This window comes from Rutidosis leptorrhynchoides, chromosome 10 (assembly GCF_046630445.1).
Source record: "Rutidosis leptorrhynchoides isolate AG116_Rl617_1_P2 chromosome 10, CSIRO_AGI_Rlap_v1, whole genome shotgun sequence".
NCBI classification, from domain to species: Eukaryota; Viridiplantae; Streptophyta; class Magnoliopsida; order Asterales; family Asteraceae; genus Rutidosis; species Rutidosis leptorrhynchoides.
In genome coordinates, this window is record NC_092342.1 from 280,400,775 (window position 1) to 280,417,206 (window position 16,432).

At 34.9% G+C, this 16,432-nt stretch overlaps 2 protein-coding genes across 2 annotated transcripts; both read right to left on the reverse strand.

Annotated features, from left to right (window-relative positions):
* Positions 1 to 10,350: 10,350 nt before the first annotated feature.
* On the reverse strand, positions 10,351 to 10,992 carry LOC139871084 (uncharacterized). Its single transcript, XM_071858824.1, has one exon. It carries the CDS (start codon positions 10,990 to 10,992, stop codon positions 10,351 to 10,353), a length of 642 nt encoding a protein of 213 aa, XP_071714925.1.
* Positions 10,993 to 11,030: 38 nt separating this feature from the next.
* On the reverse strand, positions 11,031 to 12,077 carry LOC139871085 (uncharacterized). Its single transcript, XM_071858825.1, has 2 exons — positions 11,442 to 12,077; positions 11,031 to 11,354 (listed from the first exon to the last, which is right to left on the reverse strand). Exons 1-2 carry the CDS (start codon positions 12,075 to 12,077, stop codon positions 11,031 to 11,033), a joined length of 960 nt encoding a protein of 319 aa, XP_071714926.1.
* Between the last annotated feature and the right edge of the window lie 4,355 nt (positions 12,078 to 16,432).

Consider the following 16,432-nt stretch of genomic DNA (forward strand, 5'->3'; position numbering starts at 1 on the left):
CCACCTACGCTGCCTCATATTCAGTTGTTTCTGATTAAATATGTGTTGAAGACTTTTGTGGTCGGTATATATAATACTTTTGACCCCATATAAGTAGTGCCTCCAAGTCTTTAATGCAAAAACAACCGCGCCTAATTCCAAATCATGCATCGTATAATTTTGTTCGTGAATCTTCAATTGTCTAGATGCATAAGCAATCACTTTCGTTCGTTGCATTAATACACAACCGAGACCTTGCTTTGATGCATCACAATAAATCACAAAATCATCATTCCCTTCAGGCAATGACAATATAGGTGCCGTAGTTAGCTTTTTCTTCAATAACTGAAACGCTTTCTCTTGTTCATCATTCCATTCAAATTTCTTCCCTTTATGCGTTAATGCAGTCAAGGGTTTTGCTATTCTGGAAAAGTCTTGGATGAACCTTCTGTAGTAACCAGCTAGTCCTAAAAACTGGCGTATGTGTTTCGGAGTTTTCGGGGTTTCCCACTTTTCAACAGTTTCTATCTTTGCCGGATCCACCTTAATACCTTCTTTGTTCACTATGTGACCGAGGAATTGAACTTCTTCCAACCAAAATGCACACTTTGAAAACTTAGCGTACAATTCTTCCTTCCTCAATACTTCTAACACCTTTCTCAAATGTTCACCGTGTTCTTGGTCATTCTTTGAGTAAATAAGTATGTCATCAATGAAAACAATGACAAACTTGTCAAGGTATGGTCCACACACTCGGTTCATAAGGTCCATGAACACAGCTGGTGCATTAGTTAAACCAAACGGCATGACCATAAACTCGTAATGACCGTAACGTGTTCTGAAAGCAGTCTTTGGAATATCATCTTCTTTCACCCGCATTTGATGATACCCGGAACGTAAGTCAATCTTTGAATAAACAGACGAGCCTTGTAGTTGATCAAATAAGTCGTCGATTCTCGGTAGTGGGTAGCGGTTCTTGATGGTAAGTTTGTTCAACTCTCGGTAGTCGATACACAACCTGAATGTACCATCTTTCTTCTTGACAAACAAAATAGGAGCTCCCCACGGTGATGTGCTTGGTCGAATGAAACCACGCTCTAAAAGTTCTTGTAATTGGCTTTGCAGTTCTTTCATCTCGCTGGGTGCGAGTCTGTAAGGAGCACGAGCTATTGGTGCAGCTCCTGGTACAAGATCTATTTGAAATTCAACGGATCGATGTGGGGGTAATCCCGGTAATTCTTTCGGAAATGCATCGGGAAATTCTTTTGCAATGGGAACATCATTGATGCTCTTTTCTTCAGTTTGTACTTTTTCGACGTGTGCTAGGACAGCATAGCAACCTTTTCTTATTAGTTTTTGTGCCTTCAAATTACTAATAAGATGTAGCTTCGTGTTGCCCTTTTCTCCGTACACCATTAAGGGTTTTCCTTTTTCTCGTATAATGCGAATTGCATTTTTGTAACAAACGATCTCTGCTTTCACTTCTTTCAACCAGTCCATACCGATTATCACATCAAAACTCCCTAACTCTACTGGTATCAAATCAATCTTAAATGTTTCGCTAACCAGTTTAATTTCTCAATTCCGACATATATTATCTGCTGAAATTAATTTACCATTTGCTAATTCGAGTAAAAATTTACTATCCAAAGGCGTCAATGGACAACTTAATTTAGCACAAAAATCTCTACTCATATAGCTTCTATCCGCACCCGAATCAAATAAAACGTAAGCAGATTTATTGTCAATAAGAAACGTACCCGTAACAAGCTCCGGGTCTTCTTGTGCCTCTGCCGCATTAATATTAAAAACTCTTCCGCGGCCTTGTCCATTCGTGTTCTCCTGGTTCGGGCAATTTCTAATAATGTGGCCCAATTTTCCACATTTATAACAAACTACATTGGCATAACTTGCTCCGACACTACTTGCTCCGCCATTACTCATTCCGACACCATTTGTTCCTTTCGTTCTATTAACCCCTGGTCCGTAGACCTCACACTTCGCCGCGCTATGACCATTTCTTTTACACTTGTTGCAAAATTTGGTGCAGAACCCTGAGTGATACTTTTCACACCTTTGGCATAGCTGCTTCTGATTGTTGTTGTTGTTGCGGTTATTATTGTTGTTGGGATGATTGTTGTAGTTGCTGTTGTTGTTGTTGTTGTTGGGCCGTTTGTTGTAGTTGCGATTGATGTTGCGATTGTTGGGATAATTGTTGCGATTATTGTTGTAATTGATGTTGTTGTTGTATTGGTGATTCTTATCACCGTTTTCCTCCCACTTTCTTTTGACTTGCTTCACATTGGCCTCTTCAGCAGTCTGTTCTTTAATTCTTTCTTCAATCTGGTTCACTAGTTTGTGAGCCATTCTACATGCCTGTTGTATGGAGGCGGGCTCGTGTGAACTTATATCTTCTTGGATTCTTTCCGGTAATCCTTTCACAAACGCGTCGATCTTCTCTTCCTCATCTTCGAATGCTCCCGGACACAATAGGCACAATTCTGTGAATTGTCTTTCGTACGTGGTAATATCAAATCCTTGGGTTCGTAACCCTCTAAGTTCTGTCTTGAGCTTATTGACCTCGGTTCTGGGACGATACTTCTCGTTCATCAAGTGCTTGAATGCTGACCATGGTAGTGCGTACGCATCGTCTTGTCCCACTTGCTCTAGATAGGTATTCCACCATGTTAACGCAGAACCTGTGAAGGTATGCGTAGCGTACTTCACTTTGTCCTCATCAGTACACTTACTTATGGCAAACACCGATTCGACCTTCTCGGTCCACCGTTTCAATTCGATCGGTCCTTCGGTTCCATCAAATTCCAAAGGTTTGCAGGCAGTGAATTCTTTGTAGGTGCATCCTACACGATTTCCTGTACTGCTAGATCCAAGGTTATTGTTGGTATGTAGCGCAGCCTGTACTGCAGCTATGTTTGAAGCTAGAAAAGTACGGAATTCCTCTTCATTCATATTCACGGTGTGTCGAGTAGTCGGTGCCATTTCCTTCAAAATAGTCAAATGGAACAAGTTAATCATACAGAATATTAAGAGTAGTTAATAGTATTTCGTAGCATAATATGAACTCATTTATAAAAGCTTTTTCTTCATATTAGCGTTTTATAAGTTTAAATTCGGGTAGTACCTACCCGTTAAGTTCATACTTAGTAGCTAATATACAATTCAACTACTACAATTCTATATGAAAAACTAATTATAATAATATTTCGCGTTCAAACTTTTACACAATATTTTACAAACTTACAATACCGCTTATGTTACATATAGCATGAAATATAGCACACAATAAATTTGATACAAGATGGTTGTGAAGATAATTCTAGCTAGTACACAAGTCATTCAGCAAAGGCAATAAAGACACGTAATTCATACATCCAGAAACAAGTCATGCATTCTGGTTTTACTAGGATTACTTCCCATCCTTGGTCTTGTGGAACATAACCATTATGGCCGTTGATAAGACAGCGTGTTGTAACGTCGTCAAAGGGACGAGGGTTATGTAATGTCCAACAGTCCCGTAACAATCTAAAAACCTCATTTCTTACCCCAATTACCGACTTCGTCACTTGTGGGAACGTTTTGTTTAATAGTTGTAGCCCGATGTTCTTGTTCTCACTTTGGTGAGAAGCGAACATTACTAATCCGTAAGCATAACATGCTTCTTTATGTTGCATGTTAGCCGCTTTTTCTAAATCACGAAGTCCAATATTCGGATATATTGAGTCAAAATAATTTCTTAACCCATTGCGTAAAATAGCATTTGGGTTCCCCGCAATATATGCGTCAAAGTAAACACATCGTAACTTATGGATTTCCCAATGTGATATCCCCCATCTTTCGAACGAAAGCCTTTTATAAACCAAGGCATTCTTGGAACGTTCTTCGAATGTCTTAAAAACTGATCTCGCCTTAAATAGTTGTGCCGAAGAATTCTGACCGACTCTAGACAAGATTTCATCAATCATGTCTCCGGGTAGGTCTCTTAAAATATTGGGTTGTCTATCCATTTTGTGTTTTTATACTGTAAAATAGACAAGAGTTAGATTCATAAAAAAAATACTTATTAATACAAGCAATTTTTACATATATCATAAAGCATAAGCACACTATATTACTTATTTTACACCACACGAATACAACTATCTTATTCCGACTCGCTTGTTTCTTCTTCTTCTTCTTCGGTTTTGGTTCGTTTTGCCAAGTTTCTAGGGATATATGATGTTCCCCTAATACGAGCCGTCGTTATCCACATTGGTTTAGAAAAACCTGGTGGTTTAGAGGTTCCCGGGTCATTGTTACAACTTAAGGACTTCGGGGGTTGACGATACATATAAAGTTCATCGGGGTTGGAATTAGATTTCTCTATTTTTATGCCCTTTCCCTTATTATTTTCTTTTACCTTTTTAAATTCAGTTGGGGTAATTTCTATAACATCATCGGAATTCTCGTCGGAATCCGATTCATCGGAGAATTGGTAATCCTCCCAATATTTTGCTTCCTTGGCGGAAACACCATTGACCATAATTAACCTTGGTCGGTTGGTTGAGGATTTTCTTTTACTTAACCATTTTATTATTTCCCCCACCGGTTCTATTTCTTCATCCGGTTCCGATTCTTCTTCCGGTTCCGATTCTTCTTCCGGTTCCGACTCTTCTTCCGGTTCCTCTTTGGGAACTTGTGAATCAGTCCACGAATCATTCCAATTTACATTTGACTCTTCATTATTATTAGGTGAGTCAATGGGACTTGTTCTAGAGGTAGACATCTATCACATAATATCAAACGCGTTAAGAGATTAATATATCACATAATATTCACATGTTAAAAATATATAGTTTTCAACAAAATTTGTTAAGCAATCATTTTTCAAGTAAACACGGTCGAAGTCCAGACTCACTAATGAATCCTAACAAACTAGATAAGACACACTAATGCAAAATTCTGGTTCTCTAAGACCAACGCTCTGATACCAACTGAAATGTCCCGTTCTTATTGATTAAAAACGTTCCATATTAATTGATTTCGTTGCGAGGTTTTGACCTCTATATGAGACGTTTTTCAAAGACTGCATTCATTTTTAAAACAAACCATAACCTTTATTTCATAAATAAAGGTTTAAAAAGCTTTACGTAGATTATCAAATAATGATAATCTAAAATATCCTGTTTACACACGACCATTACATAATGGTTTACAATACAAATATGTTACATCGAAATCAGTTTCTTGAATGCAGTTTTTACACAGTATCATACAAACATGGACTCCAAATCTTATCCTTATTTTAGTATGCAACAGCGGAAGCTCTTAGTATTCACATGAGAATAAACATGCTTTAAACGGCAACAAAAAATATTGGTGAGTTATAGGTTTAACCTATATATATCAAATTGTAACAATAGACCACAAGATTTCATATTTCAATATACATCCCATACATAGAGATAAAAATCATTCATATGGTGAACACCTGGTAACCGACATTAACAAAATGCATATATAAGAATATCCCCATCATTCCGGGACACCCTTCGGATATGATATAAATTTTGAAGTACTAAAGCATCCGGTACTTTGGATGGGGTTTGTTAGGCCCAATAGATCTATCTTTAGGATTCACGTCAATTAGGGTGTCTGTTCCCTAATTCTTAGATTACCAGACTTAATAAAAAAGGGGCATATTCGATTTCGATAATTCAACCATAGAATGTAGTTTCACGTACTTGTGTCTATTTTGTAAATCAAACCTGCATGTATTCTCATCCCAAAAATATTAGATTTTAAAAGTGGGACTATAACTCACTTTCACAGATTTTTACTTCGTCGAGAAGTAAGACTTGGCCACTGTTGATTCACGAACCTATAAAAATATATACATATATATTAAAGTATGTTCAAAATATATTTACAACACTTTTAATATATTTTGATGTTTTAAGTTTATTAAGTCAGCTGTCCTCGTTAGTAACCTACAACTAGTTGTCCACAGTTAAGTCAGCTGTCCTATAAAAATGTTTTAAGTTTGTAAAGGTAGTTATTTCAGTCGAAAGAACGACGTCTAGATGACCATTTTAGAAAACATACTTCCACTTTGAGTTTAACCATAATCTTTGGATATAGTTTCATGTTCATAATAAAAATCATTTTCTCAGAATAACAACTTTTAAATCAAAGTTTATCATAGTTTTTAATTAACTAACCCAAAACAGCCCGCGGTGTTACTACGACGGCGTAAATCCGGTTTTACGGTGTTTTTCGTGTTTCCAGGTTTTAAATCATTAAGTTAGCATATCATATAGATATAGAACATGTGTTTAGTTAATTTTAAAATTCAAGTTAAAAGGATTAACTTTTGTTTGCGAACAAGTTTAGAATTAACTAAACTATGTTCTAGTGATTACGAGTTTAAACCTTCGAATAAGATAGTTTTATATATATGAATCGAATGATGTTATGAACATCATTAATACCTCAAGTTTAGTAGGTAAACCTACTGGAAGTGACAAGAAATGATCTAGCTTCAAAGGATCTTGGATGGCTTGAAAGTTCTTGAAGTAGGATCATGACACAAAAACAAGTTCAAGTAAGATTTTTACTCGAATTAAGATAGTTTATAGTTATAGAAATTGAATCAAAGTTTGAATATGAATATTACCTTGAATAAGAAAGATAACCTACTGTATATAACAAAGGTTTCTTGATCTTAGATGATTACTTGGAATGGATTAGAAAGCTTGGAAGTAAATTAGTAAACTTGAAGGGATTTTTGAAGTGTTCTTGAAGTGTTCTTCCTATGATGATTATAGCTTGATTCTTGAAGTGATTTTTGATGAAGACGATGATTAACTACTGGAAAAATACGTTCATAATAGTGTGGGTGTGTTGAGAGAGAATTAGAAAGAGAATTGGAAGTGAAATGGAGTGAATGATGAGTGGTAATTGGTGAGTGGTGAGTGGGGTTAAAAGGAGTTCTAGTTAGTTGACTAGCTCATGGTAGAAGTTAAAATTGATTAGTCATACATGACATAATCAAGAGTGGAATCCCATGCTAGTTCCTATTGGTATATACCCATAGTAAGTACGTTTTGAAGCTGTGTATAATACGGGTAAGAATACGACTAGAATTCTTGATGAAAGAAAAGAATGGGAAAGTAGCTGTAACCATTTTCGTTAAGTATGAGTGTTTTGAAATATGTCTTGAAGTCTTCCAAAAGTATTTTAATACATCTAAATACACTACATGTATATACATTTTAACTGAGTCGTTAAGTCATCGTTAGTCGTTACATGTAAGTGTTGTTTTGAAACCTTTAAGTTAACGATCTCAATTAATGTTGTTAACCCATTGTTTATTATATCTAATGAGATGTTAAATTATTATATTATCATGATATTATGATATATTAATATATCTTAATATGATATATATACATTTAAATATCGTTACAACGATAATCGTTACATATATGTCTCGTTTCGAAATTCTTAAGTTAGTAGTCTTGTTTATATGTATATAACTCATTGTTAATATACTTATGGAGATACTTACTTATCATAATCTCATTTTAACCATATGTATATCCATATATATATCGTCATGTCGTTTTTACAAGTTTTAACGTTCGTGAATCGCCGGTCAACTTGGGTGGTCAATTGTCTATATGAAACATATTTCAATTAATCAAGTCTTAACAAGTTTGATTGCTTAACATGTTGGAAACATTTAATCATGTAAATATCAATCTCAATTAATATATATAAACATGAAAAAGTTCGGGTCACTACAGCAGTAAACAGTTTTCGCAGGATCAGGTAAACGATCAAGTTGTAGATTAGTCCTATTAGTGAATCCTAATCAACTCGATCAACACACACTAATGCAGACTCATTCCCTACAACCAATGCACTGATACCAACTGTGATGCCCCGTCCAAAACCTCTATGGTACGGATCATCAACAACAGGTCCATTACATGGTATAACATTATATACTGTTTTAAAACAAAGTTTTGCATTCATAAAAGATAATGTTTTTCCAACGACAAATGTTTTACAAAATTAACGTGCTTCTACGGATAGAAAGCATTAATAAAAGTACGTGACACTTAGGTCATTACAAATCCATGGTTCGTATATAACATAAATAGTGAATGCAAAATAAAAAGTCCGTGATTAAGAGGCATCTCTAACAATGCAGAGTACAGCGAAAGTCTAACACATCAAGTCTATTAAAGCGAAAGCAATTTTATCTAAGCACCTGAGAAATAACATGCTTTAAAAAGTCAACACGAATGTTGGTGAGCTATAGTTTTATTGTAAACAATAAAGTAATGTAGACCACGAGATTTTGTATTCAAAACAATATGAAAAGTATATGCTTAACCGTGGGCGCTTGGTAACTAACTTAAAAAAGAAATATATAAATCACCCTCTAAAAGTACACTTCGAGTGCGTTAAAATAGACGAAGTATTAAACACCGTTAAATGCTAGCGCAACTAGCCCGATTGGGGATGTCGAACCCTATGGATCCATATCTAAGATTCGCGTCTACCGGTTCATAAACCAATAGTTAAACGTTACCGAGCTAAGGAGAAAATGTGTGTCGTTATGTCACCTACACATATATAAAGTTAAAGTCTCGTGTCTAGTATGTAAAACAAAAAAAACGCTTGTATTCTCAGTTCAAAAAATAGTTAAAGTCGATAACCAAAACATAAGCAAGTAGTAAGTCGGTCTAAAAGGTCCTCAACCTAAGTCAATGGTTACTAAGTCAGTAAATTTTCCCAAAAAGTTTAAAAGTAAGTAAGTTAAGTCTTAAGTATCATCATTATCATCATACGTAAAAGATAAAGTAAGTTTTCAACAAGAATAGAGGTCGAAACGAAAAGCTGAATTCGAACAGCCGCTACGACCTCTACACAAACTGAAATGAAGCGCGGCCAATGGTCAAGGCTCCGTTTGTGAGTCCTCTTACCGCTGTCCGAAATTCAGATCCTACTCGATGTCATTTGACCGTGGCGACGGTCATAGCGCGAGTAGGTCAGAAATTTCAGCACGTCGTTACGAAGGCGTAGTGAACTTTGGAAGACTATAAATCCTAAACCGTATATCGGATTTAGGCAGTCTTAAACGAAAAGTCTTCTACACATCCCGAACTTTTTGGAAATCAATTTTCCAGAAGCTCCAGGAGTCAGATCAGACTCTGAAAAACAGATACAAGTGCTCCGGTGGGTTTCTTGGTGTTTGATGCTTATCACGGTTCTCGTCCTTGATGCGTATAAGCCTCAAGTGTACAACTCTTGATGTTCTAGTATCATTTTGACCAAGTTTTAACCATTAACACACAATGTCAAGACTAAAAAAAGAAGTACAACTCATTTAAGAGTTTTAGATGGATGATGAACCAAAGTTACATCAAGTTCTTAGTTTCGATACAAGTAAATGTTCTATTTGAAATTTTAAGCTATAAACTTGGATTCAAACCAAACAAGCAAGACCTTAAGTTATAGAACTTAGATCTTAGCTAAATATTGAAGACCTTAGACTAGAAAGTCTAGATCTTGTGTTCTATGTGAAACCCTAAGTTATAGAACTTAGACTTTCAACTTTTACAAAACCTTAAGTTATAAAACTTAGATTTTTACAACATAGAATGAATATAAGCTAGTGAGCTTTTGTTTTAACAAGTTGGATGAACATAAGTTACATAACTTAGATCAAATAAAATGATGAAACCCTAAGCTAGAAAGTTTGGATCTCTTAACAATACTTATGAGACTTCAAGCTAGAAAGCTTGTATCTTTGTTTAATGAAAACTCAAGTTACAAAATTGAAGTAAAACAACCTAAAGAAGATCATAAGTTAATAAACTTGATCTTTTAACAAACTTTTTGTAGAAACCTCAAGCTACAAAGCAGTGGCGAAGCCAGAAATTTGAGTGAGTGGTGTCATAAAATAATATCAAAATGTATCAAGTCTCAAAAATTTAAATGGCATAGTATGTCAATAAATATATAAAATAATTAAGCTATCGTCTATCAAAAATGTCCTCTACGATATTTCTGTCGCTAAAAACGCTCCATAATTGCTTCATTTGTAACACTAGCTAATGCATCTATTTCTATGGCACCAAGTAGACAACCATTAAGGAATTCATCATTCATTCTATTACGCAAATCTGATTTTACAATCTTCATTGTCGAAAAACACCTCTCAACCGTTGCAGTTGCAACAGGTAAAAATAAAGCAAGCTTTAATAATCGATAGACATAACGATATGAAAGATGTTTCTCAGTTTTAACCATCAGTTTTGCAAGCTCGGCAATCCCTTTTAAGTTAGCAAATGTTTCATCTCATCGCACAACCTCATAATAGATATCAAGTTCACGCTTTAGATGATTCCTTTCTGCTTGATTAGAATCCATAGGATACATTTCACTCAACTTCATTAACTTTGATGCATCATGCATAGAAAAAGAATTACGTGGGCTTAAAGCCGCCATATTAGTAAGCAATTCGGTGCTTACCTCGCTAAACCGATCACCAAACTCATGAATTATCATATCCAAAACCGTACTAAAAACGTCAAACTTGAAGTAATGATGATTGGTAATATTCCTCTTTCTATTTCTTGAAACAACATATGCTTCATCCATGTTCAACATTTCAAGGCCATATTTTTGGCAAAATGAACATACATCCTTCAATAATTCATCAAACCCATTCAATCTAAAGTTTTGCAATGTCGATTTTGTTCCTTGCACCAATGAAACCGCTTCTAAGATATTTTGATCCTTTCTTTGAAGAGCTCGTGACAATACATTTGTGAGCCCTAAGATGTGCAACATCAAATGCAAATAGAACACAAAATCAAATGTGTCAAAATATATTAGAATACCAGATGCTTGACGCGGACTCAAAGGATTATCACCTTCTTTTTTAACATACTCAAGAACCTTGACAACTTCTGGAAACAAGAATTTCAAACTCAACATCGTTTTATGATAAGAACCCCATCTTGTATCTCCCGCTCTTATGATAGAAAGTTCTTAATTTTTTCCCGTTCCTGTTTCAACTTCACCATCAGCAATCTCCTTTCTATTCTAACTTTATGAGCATCTCGGATCATATCCTTTCGTTTACACGAAGCAAAAACCACAGTTACCACCAATGCTATTTTATCAAAGAAATCCCCAACTCTATCATGGTGCTTCGCGACTGCCATAACCACTAATTGGAGTTGATGAGTGAAACAATGTATATAATAAGCCAAGCTATTATCTCTCAAGATCAAAGCTTTCAAACCATTAAACTCTCCACACATATTGCTTGCTCCATTATATCCTTGACCTCTTACCTATTCAGTTATAAAAAGTTAAGAGAAGCACAATATATTTACAAAAGAAAAGGTAAGAGATAAATATAAATAACTTCATCTTCTTACCTGTTTCAAACTCACATTATGTTCAACAAATAAGGAATCGATGACAGACTTCAGAGTTAAAGAAGATGTGTCTTTTACATGCACAACACCAACAAATCTCTCCGTGACAACCCCACATCGATCAACATATCTCAAAACAACGGCCATTTGCTCCTTTTTAGACACATCACTAGATTCGTCAACTAACAAGTCAAACACGTCATTACCGATTTCTTCAAATATAGATTTAAGTATTTCTTTCGCAAAACATTCAACAATGTCTTTCTGAATATCGGGTGAAGTTAGTTTACAATTCTTCAAAGCTTTTTGCATAACCTTACGAGCATTCTCATTTTGACTTTCAATTAACTTTAATGTTTCTAGAAAAATTCCTCTATATATAGAATTTTTACTCTCGTCATGACCATGAAATGGTAAGGCATTATGCATTAAATATCTAACAGCATCAATGGAACCTTGTAATCGAACTCGATACTCTTGCTTCTCAATATCAGATTGCCTATGAAAAGCAACAACTATAGATTGCTTTGGTTTCATCAAATCTTCACATTTTTGATGTGCACTATTGTGAAAGCTATTAACATCACCCTTATAAACATCAAATCTATATTTTTTTGTTCCAACTAGAAAAGCCATCGGTCACAAATGCGTCACTTCCAAATTGTTTTCCAGCTTGTTCTCTATATAGGTAACACCACAAACAAAATGCTTTGTCTACTTTTACACTATACTCTAACCACCGATATTCATCAAACCAAGTTGTAACAAAACGCCTATCTATTGAACCTACTTTTTTTGACGGAAATATATGACCACGTGGTTGAAAAGGCCCTCTTTGCAAATAAAGTCTTCTAATTCCGTCTCTTTGGTTAGGGTCATAATGTAATATATTTTTTCTATCTGCGGGATCCCAAGGAATATCATTTATATCGATTTTTTTAGGCATTGAATGAGTAGAACTAGATCTTGGAAACTTGTTAAAATCATTTGCATTTGAAGGTTCTCCCCCATCACATGGTACTTTTCTTTTTACAAAATTTTCTAGTGTGCCTTGCATCTATATATAATCATAAATCAACATCTATTAAATAGAATGGACAAATAAATAAAATAAACAATACATGATATAAACTTGATTTATTGAATTATCAAATTAAAATAAGCATATAACTTAAAGCCTAATAAGTAATAAACCCTAAAATTTTAGATAGCCTAAAAAGATAACTAATAAAAATTGAAAATCACCTTAACAATTGCAGTGGTGATTCTCCTATTTACAGCTTTCGTTGCTAGTTGCTTTGTTTCGATCAAAAAGACGAATGAAAGATATGCCAAATTGCCAATTGAGTTACAGAGACTATTTTTTGTTATTATAATATAATAACTTCAATTCAATTTCAATTGTCAATTAGTAAACTATAAAACTAGTGCGGAGCGGTTTTCTTTTAGTAATAATTATAATATAATTATTAATTAATGTTAATTATAAAATATTTGGGCTACATACATATATTATACAATTTGTGGGCCTTTGGGATGTGTCTACGTGTTTGATTTAAAAGGAATATGAGACATTACATATTACAGTATTATTTTGTTTTCATATATAATGGGTGAGTGGGGTCTTTACCAAAATGAATGGGGTCAAACTTAACATGCTCAATATTTCTACCTATTAAATATAGTATATTAAAGGCTTTCTACAAAATTCCAGTGGTGTCAATTGACACCTCTCAGGTGTATAGCTTGGATTCCTTGTTCTTGCATGTTCTTCAAACCAAGGCTTGAAGTTACAAGATGTATGAAGATTCAAGCTATAAAACATGAATCTTTTAACATGATGATGATGATGATGATTTCGGTTATGAAAGGAAAAAGAAGAAGAATTTCAAGAAAACTTACAAGTTTTCTTAAGTTTCTAGTGTGAGAAACTAGAGTGAGAAACTAGAGAGAATTGTGTGTGTGTTTTGTGAGAAATGAGAATGAAGTTTGAAAATTTAAGGTGGTGGTGAGGGGTGCCAAAACCGATGGCTTCATGGGGGTGGGGGGAACCATTTTGGCTTGGCATGGGTGGCGGTACAGTGGTGATGTTTGCATGTTGGGAAGCATGTTGCATGGTGTAAGAAATTGTACATAAGCATGCATGAATCTTGTCTTTATACTTAATGGGTTTGTCTTATGTCTTAATGGATTCATAAGTCCATTAAGATAGCTCATTTACTAGTCCATTAGCTAGAGTAGGGTGGGCCTTTGATAAACTAAGTCCATTAAGGTGATAAGTCCATTAAGACTAACTAGTGTGCATTAATAAAACACTAAGCATAATTAAGCAACCGTCAAGCTAAGTAATTGTCATTAAGAAATAACAATTAGGATTAAGTAGTCATAACACTCCAATTATGACCAAAGTTTAACGTGTACCAAGTACGTATCTTGTTCTAAACGACTAGTGACACTAACGGTCGTAAAAGCATTCAAGGATCAAGTTAAGTGATTAGGCACTTAATAACAAGTTGTAAGGTATTAACGAAAGTAATTAGCATGGATAATGATCCCAGAATATTATCTAGCCCAGTACGCACATATACGCAGATTCGTGAAAATATAAAGCATATATATAAGTCAAAAAATTCGGGTAGTTACAGAACAATCCAATAAATAACAAGAACTAAAGAATACATTGTATTAAAATAAGAAATACTTTGAATTAAATTGCGAAAGTAAAGTGTTGAGACTGAAATCCTTAAAGAACTAAAAAGAAAACTAAACCTAAAAAACTTTAGAGAAACTAACTAAAATTTGATATGAAAAGTGATGAAAAAAGAAATTGAAAACTGAATTAAAAGTGATGCAGAACTCTACACATGAGCCATTATTTATAGCCCAAAACCCTAGAATGTTCGATTGCCTTTTCGGCCCACGACTGTTGTAAGTGATAGCCGACCATTGTAAGTGATAGGCGACGAATGTTTTACTTTTTCTAGGTTCTTTTCTCAGCTGGCGGCTGTTTTGTTAGTTGGCAGCTCGTCCACTTTTAAGGTTTTTCCTCATTCGACGTTCGGATGTTGGATAAACGTTTAGCCGACAACTTTTTCATCATTCGGGTATGAATCAGCCAGTGGCTATTGGGATAGTCGTCAGCTATTTGCTTTTCCAGCCGACGACTAATGAAATAGCCGGCGTGTAACGAGCCAACCCGTTATCCAACCAAATACGCAAGAATTTTTTTTATACAAGACGGAAGGGTGCGCGGTGCGCTCCACTGCTTGTGCGCGGCGCGCACAAGCCTGGTCAGCTTCTGTCCGAAATTTCCATTTTTCGTTTAAAGATCTCCCAATTCCCTACACTTTTGGACGAAATAGTTTTCACAACACATTATAATAGATAAAACTAACGCGTTCCAATAATAAAACGAGTTTTACGACACCGGGCCCACATCGTCCGTTTTACGACTTTCGTACAAAATACAAGTTTTCGACCACATGATTTTAACACAAAATAAAGACCGAGCATGGCGATTGGGGATACTCTACCCAATCCTAATCAATCCAAAAGCACGTCTTCTAAAGCAACCTACGCGAGTCCACTAGTTCCCACGCTTACCCGAGCCACCGCATCTATGCAAATCTATAAAAAAATGTAAACAACGAGAGGGTAAGCTAATGCTTAGTGAGTGCGAATATACTACATACATATATATGCATAAAATGAAATACGCATCGCCAACACACAATGTGATAACCCGTCCAAATCCACTTGGACGAATACATCATTCATTGATTTCATAGTGAGGTTTTGACCTCTATATGATATGTTTTGTAAACATTGCATTCTTTTGAAAAGGCACGCCATAAATGAATATATAAATCCAAGGTTTTTGACGTCTGATGATTTCTACGTATAGACAGTCACCATATATAATTGTTTTTAACAATACATCCGTTGACAATACAGTCAAATAAGATACATGGTGATGATTTTGTGAATGCAAAGTTTTCTTGAATAAAGCATGTATGACTCCATGCACATAGCTTGTATAACGTATAAGCAAACAGCAGAAGACTTCTAGGAACCTGAGAATAAACATGCTTAAAAGTGTCAACACAAAGGTTGGTGAGTTCATAGTTTTAATGTTGCGCATAATCTGTATATAAAGGTGGATCACAAGATTTCAGTTGTTTCATCCAGAAACGTTTATCAAAATATTCTACGAAATTGAGCACCCTGGTAACTAAACTTTAACGTATATATAATATGTACCCCTGTTTTAACATACATGCAACCAACATGTACAATACATGTAAACCAACGTGTACTAAACTCAAATAGCATGTGTCCGCTCTATAGTTCAGGCTAGGGTTTCTATACCTGGAACAGACGGGGATGTCAAGCCCTATGGATCCATATACAACTACTCGCACCCACCAGTTCTTATAACCGGCAGTTACTAGTTACCAAAGCTAAGAGATTTTTGGTTCAAACTCAGTGTAGAATTAAGTATGTACTTGTGTCCATTGCGTTTAAAATAAAGTGCATGTATTCTCAGCCCAAAAATATATACTGCAAAAGCAATTAAAAAGGGATCTATAAACTCACTATACTGTATTTCGTAGCAATTATTCATATGACGGCACTGAACAAGTGCAGAGTTGGCCTCAGATTCACGAACCTATATATATATATATATATATATATATATATATATTAAAACATATAACAAGCTATGTCAGGTCATAGTGTATCACAATCCTAATGCTCGAGACCGACATGCAAAAGTTAACAAAAGTCATCTCAAAAGTCAACCTGACCCAATATGATCTTTAAATCTATACATGTTTATTATATTAACATAGTATAAGTCTTGATAATTGAATGAATTTATAGTTTATCAAACTCAAATTATTATTTATTTCAGGAGCTATATTATATTTGAATAATCATGGCAATCGAAAATATTTTATTATTTCACATAGTTTTCCAATACTTGTAAA

What these genes read in the sequence shown, in the direction of transcription:
- LOC139871085 (XM_071858825.1), bottom strand. Translation starts at nt 12,077, where the DNA reads ATGGCTTTTCTAGTTGGAACAAAAAAATATAGATTTGATGTTTATAAG. An exon ending in ATAATGTGAGTTTGAAACAG is followed by an intron (nt 11,355 to 11,441) that starts GTAAGAAGATGA and finishes ATAACTGAATAG; the next exon opens with GTAAGAGGTCAAGGATATAA.
- LOC139871084 (XM_071858824.1), bottom strand. Translation starts at nt 10,992, where the DNA reads ATGTTGAGTTTGAAATTCTTGTTTCCAGAAGTTGTCAAGGTTCTTGAG.